Below are 17,565 nucleotides of genomic sequence, written 5' to 3' on the forward strand. Positions count from 1 at the left end.
AATGAATGGTGATGCCTGGCTGATGACCCTGCAGCTGACCGAAGAGCAGTGTTGGGCGTGCAGCAGGCAGCAATGCCAAGCAGGAAACATCGTCTCCCAGTTAGTCTCAAGTCAAGTCACTTTTTATTGTCATTTCGAACATAACTGCTGGTACAGTACACAGTAAAAACGAGATGACGTTTTCCAGGACCATGGTGCTACATGAAACAATACAAAAACTACACTGAACTACGTAAAACAACACAAAACTACACTAGACTACAGACCTACCCAGGACTGCATAAAGTGCACAAAACAGTGCAGGCATTACAATAAATAATAAACAAGACAACATGCACAGTCGAGGGCAGTAGGTTGATGTCAGTCCAGGCTCTGGGTATTGAGGAGTCTGATGGCTTGGGCGAAGAAACTGTTACATAGTCTGATCTTGAGAGCCGGAATGCTTTGGTGCCTTTTGCCAGATGGCAGGAGGGAGAAGAGTTGTATGAGGGGTGTGTGGGGTCCATCACAATGCTGTTTGCTTTATGGATGCAGCGTATGATGTAACTGTCTGTAATGGTGGGAAGAGAGACCCCGATGATCTCAGCTGACCTCACTATCTGCTGCAGGGTCTTGCAATCCGAGATGGTGCAATTTCCGAACGAGGCAGTGATGCAGCTGCTCAGGATGCTCTCAATACAACCTCTGTAGAATGTGGTGCAGATGGGGGTGGGAGATGGACTTTTCTCAGCCTTCGCAAAAAGTAGAGACGCTGCTGGGCTTCCTTTGCTATGGAGCTGGTGTTGAGGGACCAGGTGAGATTCTCCGCCAGGTGAACACCAAGAAATTTGGTGCTCTTAATGATCTCTATGGAGGAGTCGTCGATGTTCGGTGGAGAGTGGTCGGTCTGTGTCCTCCTGAAGTCAACATCCATCTCTTTTGTTTTGTTCAACAGACGACAGTCCGTTAGCCGCTGCACCTCCTCTCTGTATGCTGACTCGTCGTTCTTGCTGATGAGACCCACCACGGTCGTGTCATCGGCAAACTTGATGATGTGGTTCGAGCTGTGTGTTGCAGCACAGTCGTGGGTCAGCAGAGTGCACAGCAGTGGACTGAGCACACAGCCCTGGGGGGCCCCCATGCTCAGTGTGATGGTGTTGGAGATGCTGCTTCCAATCTGGACTGACTGAGGTCTCCCAGTCAGGAAGTCTAGGATCCAGTTGCAGAGGGAGGTGTTCAGGCCCAGTAGGCTCAGCTTTCCCATCAGTTTCTGAGGAATGATTGTGTTGAATGCTGAACTAAAGTCTATGAACAGCATTCGAACGTACGTGTCTTTCTTGTCCAGGTGGGTTAGGGCCAGGTGGAGGGTGATGGCAATGGTGTCGTCTGTTGAGCGGTTGGGACGGTACGCGAACTGGAGGGGGTCCAGTGAGGGGAGGCCAGCAGGGTCTTGACGTGCCTCATGATGCGCCTCTCGAAACACTCCTTGATGATGGATGTGAGTGCAACGGGACGGTAGTCATTGAGGCAGGACACTGAAGACTTCTTCGGCACGGGGACGATGGTGGCAGCCTTGAAGCACATAGGAACGACGGCGCTGCTCAGTGAGATGTTGAAGGTGTCAGTGAGAATCTCTGCTAGCTGGTCTGCGCATCCTCTAAGCACTCTGCCAGGAATATTGTCTGGTCCAGCAGCCTTCCCTGGGTTGACCCTGCACAGGGTTCTCCTCACATTGACCACGGTAAGACACAGCACCTGGTCATTTGGAGGGGAGGTGGTCTTCCTCGCCGCCACGTCATTTTCCGCCTCAAAACAAGTGTAGAAGTTGTTCAATGCATCTGGGAGGGAGGCATCACCTGCACAGGCAGGTGGTGTTGTTTGTCGTTGGTGATGTCCTGAATGCCCTTCCACATGCGCCGTGTGTCACCGCTGTCCTGGAAGTGGCTGTGGATTCGCTGGGCGTGTGCAAACTTTGTCCTCCTGCCAGGCACTGCTCTGGCATGCGCATCCCTTGGTCGGCTCAAAGGAACTGTCCAGGATCCAGCACATAAATGCCATTGCAAAGAAAGCATGGCAGCGGCTCTACTTTCTTAGAAGTTTGCAAAGATTCAGCATGTCATCTGACTTTGATAAACTTGTATAGATGTGTGATGGAGAGTATATTGACTGGTTGCATTGTGGCCTGGCATGGAAACACCAATGCCCTTGAATGGAAAAGCCTAAAAAAAAGTAGTGGATATAGCCCAACCATCATGGGTAAAGCCCTGTCCACCACTGAGCACACGTACACAGAGCACTGTCGAAGGAAAGCATCATCCAACATTGAGAAGCCCCACCACCCAGGACATGCTCTCTTCTCACTGGTGCCATCAGGAAGAAGGTACAAGAGCCTCAGGACCCCCACCACCAGGTTCAGGAACAGTTATTATCCCTCAACCATCAGGCTCTTGTACCAGAGGGGATAACTTCACTCAACTTCATTTGCCTTATCACTGAACTGTTCGCACAACCTTTGGACTCACTTTCAAGAACTCTTCATCTCATGTTTTCGTTTTTTATTTATTATTACTATATTTCTTTATTTTTGTATTGGCTCAGTTTGTTGTCTTTTTCACATTGGTTGTTTGTCTCGTTGGCTGCAGTCTTGCATTGATTCTGTTATGTTTCTTGGATTTACTGTGAATGCCCACACGAAAATGAATTTCAGGGTTGTGCATGGTGACATACATGTACTTTGAAAATAAATTTGAACTTTGAACTTTGATTAGCTACTTAGAGCATGTTCCATTAGCTGACCTGAACTTATTGAGAAATAATTACTCAGCTAAAACCTTCCACTTGTGTTCTTGATCTTATTCCCACAGGCTTTTGTAAAGAAGTTTCTGATGTGCTAATCGACAGTGTACTTGACATAGTTAATTGCTCACTAGTTACTGGCATTTTTCTAGTTTCCTTAAAAATTGCAGTAGTTAAACCCCTGCTTCAGAAAATAATCTAGACTGCTTTGTTTTGGACAAGTTTAGACCTATTTTCAACCTGTCTTTTCTGAGTAAAATTTTAGAAAAAGTAGTTTTTTGACAATTAAGTGATCACTTGAATAAAAATTCTCTTCTTGACAACTATCAGCCATGTTTTAGATCAAATCATAGTACAGAAGCTTCATTGCTTAAGGTAGTTAATGACTTATGGCTTAGTGCCGATGCAGATAACATATCAACTTTTCTCTGTTAGATTGGAGTGTAACATTTGTTCTAAAATCACAACATTCTCATTGACTACCTTAGTCAATGGTTTCAATCTTACAAATCAGGAAGAAAATTCTTTGTTAGCTGCAGTGATTATCTGTTTGAAATCCATGATATTGTGTGTGTGCTGTGCCACAAGGATCAATTCTTGCTCGTTCTTGTTCCCACTCGACATGCTCCAATTAGATCAGATTATTTCAAAGCACAATGTGAATTACCACAGCTATGCAGATAACACACAACTGTGTTTATCTGCTTCTGTCAAATGACCCTGATGCTCTAAACCCTCTGGTCCAGTGTCTTACCAGCATTCCAGAATGGATGAGTTCGAATTTCCTTAACCTAAATAAGGAAAAAAAAAATGAAATGTAGTTATTGGTAGTGATAAAATAGTGTGAATCTTAGAAATAAGTTTGATCATCTGGTCTTACAAATCAAACATGTGGGCATTATTATTGACTCTGAGCTAAACTTCAAATCACATATTAACCATATTATAAGACTATGTTCTTTCATTTAAGGAACATTACAAGAGTTCAATTTCTTATAACACCTCAAGATGGAGAAAAATTAAGACATATTTTTGTTTATAACCGATTAGACTACTATAATGTACTCTTACAGGACTGCATAAGAAAGAGATAAATTGGCTGCAATTTATTCAAAATGCAGCAACAAGTATCAAAAAAAGAAAATCTGAGCACATTTCACCAGTTTTGGCATTATTACATTGGATGCCTGTGTCCATTAGGATCAATTTTAAAATACTCTTAATTGTATAAAAGGGTCTGAATAATCTAGCACCATCGTACATTTTAGAGTGCCTATCTTCTTACGTCCCTGACTGTAATCTTAGATCCACAAATACTGATTTGCTTAATGTTCCTAGAGCCAAGCATATAAGAACTGGTAATGCAGCCTTTTGCCATTATGCACCAAAAAGTTGAATATTCTACTCACTGAGATACATCAGGCTGGTACTGTGGAACATTTCAAAGCAAGGATCTAGTGCTTTTGCTGGCGTATCTGATGAATGAACTCTTCTCGGGCTTCCATCTGGGTACAGGAGTAGATTTTAATTGAGGTTTCGATGAGAAACTCCGCCATCTTCATCAGGGTTGATGGCTGGGCATGTCTAGTCTGGTGGTATTTATATGCCCATTGTCCGTCACTCCTGATTGGTTAGTCCTCAAACAATTGGGTTTCCTCTGTCCCACCTTGTTTACAATTGAATTCCAGTACTTAGAGCAAGACATTCACCTTTGTTAAAATTCATTTCCTCTAGTTTTATTTCAATGGCTACCTTTACAAAGTGGTCCCAAAAGCCTTTGGCGCAACACAGTAGTTTTGTGTTGTCGAAGTCAATCCTATGGTCATTGCAAATGCTGCTACTACCGATTTCTCTGGGTAACCCAAACAAATACGCCTGCTGTGCTCCTTGATGCAGGTTTCCACCGAGGCTGATATATGCTGATTCGCATTCACAGGGAGTCCTGTAAGTGCCAGCTGTCCCAAGTCCCAGGTCATCTTTGACCCACATAAACTGGGATTTGAGGTTCCTTACAGCGGGGTCCCCAACCTTTTTTGCACCACGGTCTGGTTTAATATTGACAATATTCTTGCGGACCAGCTGACTGGGGGGGAGGGGGTGGGTGTTCAGGTAGGGTTAAACTCACCTCAACCTATCTTTTACAGTTAGGGTTGCCAACTTTCTCACTCCCAAATAAGGGACAAAGGTAGCAGTCAAATCCCGGGACACTTTACCCCAGGATTGGTCCCCCTTACACTTGAATCCTAGGGGGACCAATATCCTGGCGGGGAGATTAGCGGGGGCTACTGAGGTGACTTTAAACTAGAATGGTTGGGGGGTGGGAATCAAATTAAAGAGGCTAGGCGTGAGGAGGTTAGTTCACAACAGAGGGATGGGAACCAGTGCAGAGAGACAGAGGGGTGTAAAGTGAGCGTAGAAGCAAAAAGTACAAAGGAGAAAAGTAAAAGTGGCAGGCCGACAAATCCAGGGCAAGCATTAAAAAGGGCCACTTTTCAACATAATTGTACAAGGGCTAAGAGAGTTGTAAAAGAGCGCCTGAAGGCTTTATGTGTCAATGCAAGGAGCATTCGTAATAAGGTGGATGAATTGAAAGTGCAGATTGTTATTAATGATTATGATGTAGTTGGGATCACAGAGACATGGCTCCAGGGTGACCAGGGATGGGAGCTCAACGTTCAGGGATATTCAATATTCAGGAGGGATAGACATGAAGGAAGGGGAGGTGGGGTGGCGTTGCTGGTTAAAGAAGAGATTAACGCAATAGAAAGGAAGGACATAAGCCGGGAAGATGTGGAATCGATATGGGTAGAGCTGCGTAACACTAAGGGGCAGAAGACGCTGGTGGGAGTTGTGTACAGGCCACCTAACAGTAGTAGTGAGGTCGGAGATGGTATTAAACAGGAAATTAGAAATGTGTGCAATAAAGGAACAGCAGTTATAATGGGTGACTTCAATCTACATGTAGACTGGGTGAACCAAATTGGTAAAGGTGCTGAGGAAGAGGATTTCTTGGAATGTATGCGGGATGGTTTTTTGAACCAACATGTCGAGGAACCAACTAGAGAGCAGGCTATTCTGGACTGGGTTTTGAGCAATGAGGAAGGGTTAATTAGCAATCTTGTCGTGAGAGGCCCCTTGGGTAAGAGTGACCATAATATGGTGGAATTCTTCATTAATATGGAGAGTGACATAGTTAATTCAGAAACAAAGGTTCTGAACTTAAAGAGGGGTAACTTTGAAGGTATGAGACGTGAATTAGCTAAGATAGACTGGCAAATGACACTTAAAGGATTGACGGTGGATATGCAATGGCAAGCATTTATAGATTGCATGGATGAACTACAACAATTGTTCATCCCAGTTTGGCAAAAGAATAAATCAAGGAAGGTAGTGCACCCGTGGCTGACAAGAGAAATTAGGGATAGTATCAATTCCAAAGAAGTAGCATACAAATTAGCCAGAGAAAGTGGCTCACCTGAGGACTGGGAGAAATTCAGAGTTCAGCAGAGGAGGACAAAGGGCTTAATTAGGAAGGGGAAAAAAGATTATGAGAGAAAACTGGCAGAGAACATAAAAACGGACTGTAAAAGCTTTTATAGATATGTAAAAAGGAAAAGACTGGTAAAGACAAATGTAGGTCCCCTGCAGACAGAAACAGGTGAATTGATTATGGGGAGCAAGGAATGGGGAGCAAAGACCAATTGAATAATTACTTTGGTTCTGTCTTCACTAAGGAGGACATAAATAATCTTCCAGAAATAGTAAAGGACAGAGGGTCCAGTGAGATGGAGGAACTGAGCGAAATACATGTTAGTAGGGAAGTGGTGTTAGGTAAATTGAAGGGATTGAAGGCAGATAAATCCCCAGGGCCAGATGGTCTGCATCCTAGAGTGCTTAAGGAAGTAGCCCAAGAAATAGTGGATGCATTAGTGATAATTTTTCAAAACTCGTTAGATTCTGGACTAGTTCCTGAGGATTGGGGGGTGGCTAATGTAACCCCAATTTTTAAAAAAGGAGGGAGAGAGAAACCGGGGAATTATAGACCGGTTAGCCTAACGTCGATGGTGGGGAAACTGCTGGAGTCAGTTATCAAGGATGTGATAACAGCACATTTGGAAAGCGGAGAAATGATCGGACAAAGTCAGCATGGATTTGTGAAAGGAAAATCATGTCTGACGAATCTCATAGAATTTTTTGAGGATGTAACTAGTAGAGTGGATAGGGGAGAACCAGTGGATGTGGTATATTTGGATTTTCAAAAGGCTTTTGACAAGGTCCCACACAGGAGATTAGTGTGCAAACTTAAAGCACACGGTATTGGGGGTAAGGTATTGGTGTGGGTGGAGAATTGGTTAGCAGACAGGAAGCAAAGAGTGGGAATAAACGGGACCTTTTCAGAATGGCAGGCGGTGACTAGTGGGGTACCGCAAGGCTCAGTGCTGGGACCCCAGTTATTTACAATATATATTAATGACTTGGATGAGGGAATTAAATGCAGCATCTCCAAGTTTGCGGATGACACGAAGCTGGGCGGCAGTGTTAGCAGTGAGGAGGATGCTAAGAGGATGCAGGGTGACTTGGATAGGTTGGGTGAGTGGGCAAACTCATGGCAGATGCAATTTAATGTGGATAAATGTGAAGTTATCCACTTTGGTGGCAAAAATAGGAAAACAGATTATTATCTGAATGGTGGCCGATTAGGAAAAGGGGAGGTGCAATGAGACCTGGGTGTCATTATACACCAGTCATTGAAAGTGGGCATGCAGGTACAGCAGGCGGTGAAAAAGGCGAATGGTATGCTGGCATTCATAGCGAGAGGATTCGAGTACAGGAGCAGGGAGGTACTACTGCAGTTGTACAAGGCCTTGGTGAGACCACACCTGGAGTATTGTGTGCAGTTTTGGTCCCCTAATCTGAGGAAAGACATCCTTGCCATAGAGGGAGTACAAAGAAGGTTCACCAGATTGATTCCTGGGATGGCAGGACTTTCATATGAAGAAAGACTGGATGAACTGGGCTTGTACTCGTTGGAATTTAGAAGATTGAGGGGGGATCTGATTGAAACGTATAAGATCCTAAAGGGATTGGACAGGCTAGATGCAGGAAGATTGTTCCCGATGTTGGGGAAGTCCAGAACGAGGGGTCACAGTTTGAGGATAGAGGGGAAGCCTTTTAGGACCGAGATTAGGAAAAACTTCTTCACACAGAGAGTGGTGAATCTGTGGAATTCTCTGCCACAGGAAACAGTTGAGGCCAGTTCATTGGCTATATTTAAGAAGGAGTTAGATATGGCCCTTGTGGCTACAGGGGTCAGGGGGTATGGAGGGAAGGCTGGGGTGGGGTTCTGAGTTGGATGATCAGCCACGATCATAATAAATGGCGGTGCAGGCTCGAAGGGCCAAATGGCCTACTCCTGCACCTATTTTCTATGTTTCTATGAAAGACTACCATGACCATGATGCCTTACGTGGGCACCTGTGTGCGCATGCGTGCCGTGCACATGTGATGTGCGTATGCGCACACGTGCCGATTTTTTTCCCCCACAAATTGGTTTTGCCTTCATCTTCCCGACCACACTGTACATACATTATTTGGACTTTATATAGGCTGTGTATTTATCATCTCATTCCTGCTTTTACTATATGTTAGTGTTATTTATTTTTGGTTTTATGTGTTATTTGGTATGATTTGTAGGTTATTTTTTGCATCTGGGAATGCTCAAAAATTTTCCCATATAAATTAATGGTAATTGCTTCTTCGCTTCATGCCATTTCGGCAAGAAAGGTTTCAAAGGAACACTCTACCTTATAGGGGAAATACAGGATAAGGGCGTTCCTGTATGGGACAAACCAATTTAGCCCAATATATGGGATGTCCTGGCAAATACAGGACAGTTGGCAACCCTATCATCAAGTTCAACAGTGCGTGACAGGGAATGAGGAAAGGTGCAGCTGACTCATGTCGTTTCCTCACGGCCCAGTAGCACGTGCTTTGCGGCCCGGTACCAGTCCGTGGCCTGGTGGTTGGGGACCGCTGCCTTACAGGTTTGTGGATGATATTAATCCAGGATCTCTTCAGGATCTTGGCAATCCTTCCAGAAACTGCGGAAATATAGGGAAGGAAGGTGGTCGTGATGGGTTTCTCCTTGTTGTGAGACAGCAGAAACCCGATTGATTGAGAACTAACGAATGAGGAGGTATGGATGATGGGGCTATTTGTACCCCCGGTGCAGACAAGCCTAGGCATCATCCCTGATGAAGATGGCGGAGTTTGTCATCAAAACGTCGGTTAAAATTGATACCTGTACCCAACTGGAAGCCCGAGAAGAGTTTATTCATTTCAAAACACTTCTAAAAACCTACTTTTTTAATTTGGCCTACTTATTGGATTACTTAATGCCCGTTGATGTTGATTACATTTATACAATTTGGTACATTTGATTAAACTTTATTGTAGTCTGTACTCATCATTTTTAATTTGTCTCGTATTTTTCTGAATATATTGATTTATTTTTACAATTTATGTAAAGCACATTGAGCCTGCATCTTAATGTATGAAAGGTGCTATTTAACTATAGTTATTATTGTTATTATTATTATTATGTTTGTAATAACATGTTGAATGTGATTTTGAAAACATCTGCATTTTGTACATCTTTACAATGTAACTTCACTTTACTGAGCTAATTGTTGCCCATCAATCATTAGTCAATTATTGTATTCAGCAATAAGAATTGGTCTGTGGCCAGCATGGTAACATAACGGTTAGAGTGACACTTTACAATGCCAGCTGTAGGTTTTGTTTCAATTCCCGCTGCAGTTTGTAAAGAGCTTGTAAGTTGTCCCCGGGACTGTGTGGATTTCCTCCAAGTGCTCTGGTTTCCCCCTACATTCCAGAAATGAAAGTTAGGGTTAGTAACTGTTCTGGCAATTAAACACAGTGATCTTTAAATGGGCTTGTTGGTAAAACAATAACAGAATGCAGAATAAAGTGTATCAGCCACTGGAAAAGTGCAGTGCAGGTAGACAATAAGCTGCAAGAAATTAGATTGTAAGGATAAGGGTCCATTTTGTACAAGGGAACCATTCAGTAGTCTTATAACAGTGGGGCAGAAACTGTCCTTAAGTCTAGGTACATGCTTTTGCATGTTCTGCCCGATGGGAGAGGGAGAAGTGGAAGTGTCTGGAGTGGATGAGTTGCTGATTATGTTGGTTGCTTTACTGACGTAGCAAGATGTATAGGCAGAGCCCGTGGAGGGGAGGCTGCTTTCCATGAGGTGCTGAGCTGAGTCCACATCTTTCCGCGGTGCTGGCTGCCACAGATCGACCAGTTGCTGTACCAGGCCATGATGCATCCAGGTAGGATGCTTTCTGTGGTACCTCAATGAAAGTCAGTAAGGATTGACGGGCACGTCTTTATCCGTCTGAGGGAGTAGAGGCATTGATGAGCTCTCTTGGCATGGAGACTACGTGGTTGGTTCAGGACAGGCTGTTGGTGATGTTCACTGCTTGGAACCTGAATCTCTCAAATGCTCCTCCCCCCCCCCACCCCCAGCAGCACTACTGATGTAAACAGGACCCTGTGCATTGCCCCCCTTCCTGAAGTCAATGACCAGCTCTTTTGTTTTGCTGACCTTGAGGGAAAGGCCCTTGTCATGACACCGTGTTACTAAGCTTCCTCTCTGCTTCCTGTTCTCGGACTCATACGGCCCACTATAGCGGTATCATCTGTCAACTGGTAGATAGAGTTAGGGCAGAATCTGCCCACGCAGTTGTGAATCTGCAGAGAGTAGAGTATGGGACAGAGGACACAAACTTAGGCAGCACCAGGTTTAGAATAATTGTGGCAGAGGTGTTGCTGCCTAATCTTACTGATTGTGATCTGTTGGTCAGGAAGTCGATGATTTAGTTACAGAGGGAGGTGTTGACTCTTTAGGGTCCAGAGTTTGTTGATGATTTTCCTTGGAATTATGGCCTTGAAAGCAGAGCTGTAATCAAGTCACAATATTCTAATGTAGGTACCTATACTATTCAGATGCTCCAGATATGAGTGTAAGGCCATGGAAGTGGAAATTGATGAAGTTCAGATACATAATAATAATTTCTGTCACCCTTATTGACCTGATTCAGATTTTACTTTCGAACTCCAGTTTCTATTTCTCTATGGTAATAAGCTGCTGCTACATCGATACCTTTCATTGAATGATATTCTTTTTCATTTATCCGTTCCAACTTCATTGATATTGGAATTTTGCATTCCACATCTAATAAAATACCAGGGTTGCAGGTGGTGAGACCAACAGGCAGGCTTGAGTAACTTCTGATCCGTAATTGCAAATGTGCAGCTCTCCAAAATGTGCGATGGTTTAGGATTGTAAAGTAAGCCTTAACATTCATACTACTTTACCAAAAGGTATCTAATGCAGTGTAATGATATAGTATAATTTATTGATGGCCCAAATGCCATCTATAAATTTGCCGACGATACGACGCTTACGAATGGTTTCATAGGAATGCTCTACCTTAGTGGGGGAAATTTGGGACAAGGGCGGTCCTGTACGGGACAAACCAATTTAGCCCAATATACGGGATGCCCTGGCATATACGGGACAGTTGGCAACCTTAGTCAGACCCAAGGAATTAATTGTGGACTAAGGGGAAGTCGAGGGGAACACACGTCATTCCTCATTGAGGGGTCAGCAGTAGAAATGGTGAGTAGGCTCAAGTTCCTGGGTGTTAACGTCTCTGAGGTTCTATTCTGATGCAATTACAAAGAAGGCATGACAATGGCTATAATTTATTAGGAGCTTGAAGTGACTTGGTAAGTCCCCAAAGACCCTAGCAAATTTCTCCAGGTGTATTATGGAGAGCATTTTAACTGGTTGCATCATCAGCTCTTATGGAGGGATCTTTGCACAGGATGAAAAAAAGCTGCAGAATGCTGCAAGCTAACCAACTCCATGCTGGGCACCAGCCTCACCAGCATCAATTTATGCTTTTTATTATTATGTGTTCTACCACCACAAAACAACACATTTCATGATATATGCCAGAGATATTAAACCTGATTCAAATTTATTTTAAAATCCATTTCAGTTAGGGGGACAGATTTGTAATATACTCCCGTTTGTGCAGGCACTGTCTCACCATCCATTTCCTTAATATTATTTCCTGTAAAAGCAAAGTCTGTGCATTCAGTGTAGAACTGAAAGATTGTAGGCAGCAAACCTCCCAATTTTCCCAATGTAATCAAATGGACATTTTGCTCACTTTCCACATTTAATTCACACAGTGTTCTGTCTGAGAACTATTCTGCACCATGTCACTATTTCTCCTGTGGTACTTATCTGATTAGATTAGATTATGAAGACACGCAGTCCTCTTTTATTGTCATTTAGTAATGCATGCATTAAGAAATGATATACTATTCCTCTGGTGTGATATCACAAAACACAGGACAGACCAAGACTGAAAAAAACTAACAAAACCACATAATTATAACATATAGTTACAACAGTGCAACAATACCATAACTTGATGAAGAAGTCCATGAGCACAGTAAAAAGTTCAAAGTCTCTCAGATGTCCCACATCTCACGCAGACGGGAGAAGGAAGAAAAACTCTCCCTGCCATGCCCGACCACAGTCCGACTCTGAGTCATCCGAAAACTTCGAGCCTCCGATCAGCTCTCCGACACCGAGTACTGAGCGCCATCTCTGTCCGAAGGATTCAACCTCAATCTCGGTCGCCAACAGCAGGCAAAGCCGGGGATTTTGAGGCCTTCCCTCCGGAAGATTCCCGACCGCGCAGTAACAACAGCAGTGAACTGGCATTTCAGATATTTCTCCAGATGTTCCTCTGTGCTTTCACGTCTGTCTCCATCAAATCAGAATTGTCCACGGCCCCTATTTAACGGATACGATATCATTTTTCACCGGAGCACTGCACACACGTGGCGCGCTGCTCTCTCTCCTCCTACCATTGTTTCTTACAAAGCAATGTTTAAATCGATCCTTAAGTAAGGTCAGAGTTATACTAAATGATCACAGACTTCCAGTCTAACTCTTCAAACTATATTGGGGTGGTATGGCAGCACGGTATGGCAACGCTTCACAGTACAGGCGACCTGGGTTCAATTCCCACTGCTGCCTGTCAGGAGTTTGTACATTCTCCCCATGACGGCGTGGATTTCCTCTGGGTTTTCTCCCACTATCCAAAGACGTACTGGTTCATAGGTTAATTGGTCACTGGAAACTGTCCTGTGATTAGGCTTGGACTAAATTTAAGGGATTGTTGGTTGGCTTGGCCGTGAAGGGCTAGAAGGGCCTTTTACGCACTGTATAGAAATAAATAAATAATGATTAAATGGCTCTTTATAAATCTTGCTAACACACGTGATCCTTACTTGAAACTGACAGTGTAGATTACATAGGAACTAATGTGAAGGGACTCGGAGAGCTGCTAGAATATGTGGAATTGATTTATTCGGCTATCTAATTGCATTGAGTGTCAGACACATATCACACATTTAAATGCATTACAATGATAATCAGAAAAGCACAGGGCAGTTTAACAGCAGGGAATTGTAAGTTTGCTGCTGACCATAGATGAAGCATGAATAAATGCTCAGATGATGCCCTGGTTGAAAGAAAAATCCCAAATTAAAATAACATTCGTGGAGAAGTAGAAATGTGTAATTACTTTAGAAATCAAAAAAAAAGTTTCTCATATTGAATACTATGTCCTTGCACATTCTCTTTCATGTTACTCTGGGAAAGTGGTCTATCGTGAGATTGTCAAATTGCAAACCAACAAACTGATTGGTGTTACCTGTATTATATGAACAAACACAATGGAAACTTCTGCTGTAAACTTTTACTGTCTCCATTCCCATTATATAATATTTTGTGCTGCAAAATCTGATACATTAAATGAAAAAATTCTTTTACTTAAAATTGTAACAGTATAAATGTTCCTTGAAAATAAAAAGTTATAGAAGCATTATGTTAAAATCAACAAATCACTGGTGATTGCAATAAACTTAAAATTTTCATGTTATACTAAATTAGCAAGTGACCACAAATATATAATCATTGGGACTCAGAGAACTCTTCTGTACGATAGAATGCATTTCAAAAGGCCATTTTGTTTTGGACTTCAACTTGGCTGTATTTTGTGGTCCATGGTTAGTGTTTGAGACCCACTGAATCCTTAAGGGTAATTGGGATTGTTTACATCTTTGTTTCAATGGTAAATTGTGAGAGTTATTTGAGGATTGCATATTTGAGTATTTATAGTATAAATATAAATGAAGATTACACAGTTTATTTTTTTCTAGATTCATAATAGATACTGTATTCTACTTCATCTGGAAATATGAATAAAAGCTTTTACGTTGAATTTTTCTTCACAGTTCAGTAGTTACATAATAAACTCATGAATCAGGCTGCATTATCATGTAAATTGTGGGGGTTCTTGCTTCTTATATTTTTGGAAATATTGAGGTATAGTTAATTGTGATATGAGGTGAGTTAAGTACCTTTTTTGCTTCATTCATACTTTTTTAATATTTTGGACACAGGTCAGGTGATTACTGCAGATATAGTTGAAGTTTTAAATGGAAGTGACTATAGAAGCTTGCTCCGAAGAGTGAACGGGGAACGCCAGACTGGAGTGGCTCTGGCTGATTACGATGACAACTACTTAGGTGAGACTCGTTTAGGCACTTCATATAAACTAACAATAACTACATTCAAACACTTGTTGATATTATCAGGATGGATAACTGCACCAATTATGTTGCCAGATAGTAACTCAGAAAAAAGCTTATTAACCCTTAAAGCACCGTTTGGTTGGTCACCACATTTTAACGTATGCAGCAACAGATCTATCACATTTAGGACATTTAGTTTGGGCTTTAGATAATCACTCATCATTCAGCAGAAAAGTTCAAAATCTTTATTCTGATGTATCTACTTTACTAGAGATAGTCCTCAGTTATGGCAGGATTCGGTTCCCGCAAATTGTTCGTAGCTGAACTGCCTGCAAATCCGAATTGACTAAAAACAATGACTGGGAGAGGATCACAGAAGCAGCTATGACAGAAGAGTGAGTAGGCATGAGAAGAGTGGTTTCCAGCCTGCTCAGCCCTCCTGGTTCTGATTGACCTGAACCAAACCCTGATCATTGCAGCCTGGGGCAGGGGATAGGAGGAGGGGTGATTAAGGCACACAGAATTGCCTCGTTACCACCCAGGTGAAGTTTGCTTGCAGCCAGAAACTCCATCCCCATCCATCCTGTTGGACACCCAAGCACTCACCCATCTGTATGTATATGGTGCCTTAAGTCAGGGGAAGACCTGCAGTACCACACTGACTTCTGTTAGTTTGCCACAGATTAACAATTGATGGAATGTTTTAATTGTCTTTCATTGTGAATACTTTTATACCAATTTATAGTTCATCATTATCATCATCAGGTGCCATGCCCAGTTTGAGCTTTGACTGCCATGGCCCACACACTCCTGTTTCGGGTCAAGTGGATCAATTCATTGGTATTTATTTCCAGTTCTCTGGCTGCTGTCTCCATCATCATTTGTCTTTGCCTTCCTTTTTCTTTCTTCCCTTCAATCCTTCCCATAATTACCGTGCATTCTAACTCCTCTTTCCTAATCACATGTCCAATGAAGTTACATTGCCTTTTTATGATCTCACACATTATTTCTCTTTTTGTGTTTGTTCTGTTCATGACATCCTCGTTAGATATTTGTTTCAGCCATGATATTCTTTGCATCCTCCTCAGAATTCACATCTCTGCTGCTTCAATTTGTTTCCTCATGTTACTAGATATTGCCCAACATTCTGAGCCATATAACATAACTGGATAAATGTAACATTTCAGTGCTCTGAGGCAGGTTGTCATGCCTTGTTTAGTGCTGGTCAGTATACTCTTTATTCTCGTAAAGGTGTTTTTTGCCATCCCTGTTCTTCTTTTGATGTCCATGTCGCACCTGCCATCTGATGTCACCCAGCTTCCGAAATAACAAAAGTTCTGTACTTGTTTTATGTCTTCTCCGTTTATTCTCAGCCTGCAGATAGGATTCTCCTTCTTTTTGGATATCACCATACATTCTGTCTTTTTGCAATTGATAGATAAATAAATAAATCCATTTTTGCACTTTCTTCAACAACTATATCAATTAAGTTTTGTAGTTCTTCCTCCGTACTTGCAATTAACAGTGTCATCTGCATATCTAAAATTATTGATGTTTTCACTGCCAACTTTGATTCCCAAGATGTCTTTTTTTTGTATTATTGTTTCACTGTACACATTAAATAAATCAGGGAAGAAAACACACCCTTGTCTAATGCCTTTCCTGATTTTTGTAAACTGACTCACTTCTCCATCTGTTCTTACAGCAGCAGTTTGTTCCCAGTACAGATTTCTGATTAGGCAGAGGTCTTTCAAATCTAGATTTAGAGTTCCCTATAATATTTTGAATAACTTATTGTGCTTCACTTTATCAAATGCTTTTGTGTAGTCGATAAAACAAACAAACAAATCTTTTTGCATTTGAATAGCTTATTCTGGTAGTATCCTTAACATCAATATTGCGTTTCTTGTACCTTTCTCTTTTACAAAACCACATTGTTCTTTACCTATTTCAGCTTGTATCTTACTTTTAGCTCTTGTCATCAAAATTCTTAGAAGTATCTTAGTGATATGATTTATGGTCCTATGTAATTCACATTCTATTGCTCCAGGTTTCTTAGGAAGAATGATAAATACTGATTTTTTTTTCATTTCTTCTGGTATTGTTTCAGTCTCATAAATATCATTGATTAAATCAGTAAGTTTTTCAATTCCATAATCTTCAAAGGCGATAATTTGTTCTATTACTAATTCATCAGGTCCTGCTGCCTTTCCTTTCTTCATCTTATTTATTGCATCACGAACTTCAGATTTTAAAATACTTGGATCTTCAATTTTCTTCTGAATTTCTGGTTTTTTTTGTCTTGATCGTCTTCAATAAATTCCTGAATATACTCAGTCCATCTGTTCATAACCTCATCTTTTTCCATGATAATGGTACCGTCCTTTGCTTTCAAACATCCACCTGAAGAACGGAGGAATTTATAGTTTCAGTCACCAAAAAATGTAGGTATACTTAATTGGTAGTTTCATGAATCAACATCAATTACAGTACACTTAAGAGTCAGTTTTGTTTGCATCTGCCCTTTTCCCCCACTGAATTAGCTGCAGGCCAGCTTTCTGCCTACCATGCCTATTCCAGGCATACCTATGCTACACAGCAGGTGTCCTATGTTTTCCAATCACATAGACTGTGAAATCTGCTGCTGATCTGGTGAAAGTTCAGTGGGATGTTGAACTCAGTGGGGAAAATGGCTGAATGTCTTTTTTATTTGATTTAGTTAAGGTAACTGTGGTTAATTATTTAAATGTATATGCTTCTGGCCTTTCAGTTAGTCATAGATCATACAAGGTGGAAACAGGCCCCTTGGCCCAGCTGATCTGTGTTTGGCCCATACTTTTCAAAACCTCCTATCCATGTACTTATCCAGATGGCTTTTGAATGTTGCTAATCTGTTCACCTCACTGAATATTTCTGGCAGCTCATTCCAAATACGCATCACCCTTTGTGTGAAGAAACTGCCCCAAATGTCCCTTACAAATCTCTTGCCTCTGATCTTAAAACTACACCCTCTTTTTTATTTTAGACCCTCCACTCCATTCTTATGATAAAGACTGCTTAGCTTCATCTTTTTTGTGC

The 17,565-nt window shown here is 41.9% G+C and overlaps 1 protein-coding gene across 2 annotated transcripts in view; it reads left to right on the forward strand.

The window, feature by feature from the left end:
• Positions 1-17,565, forward strand: part of itga8 (integrin, alpha 8) — a 277,443-nt gene that overhangs the window by 24,733 nt on the left and 235,145 nt on the right. For both annotated transcript variants that reach the window (XM_063044126.1, XM_063044127.1), the window contains exon 7: positions 14,356-14,481. In XM_063044126.1, coding sequence (XP_062900196.1) covers positions 14,356-14,481 — 126 coding nt within the window. The remainder of the gene's footprint in view (positions 1-14,355; positions 14,482-17,565) is intronic.

Source organism: Mobula hypostoma, chromosome 3, assembly GCF_963921235.1.
Source record: "Mobula hypostoma chromosome 3, sMobHyp1.1, whole genome shotgun sequence".
NCBI lineage: Eukaryota > Metazoa > Chordata > Chondrichthyes > Myliobatiformes > Myliobatidae > Mobula > Mobula hypostoma.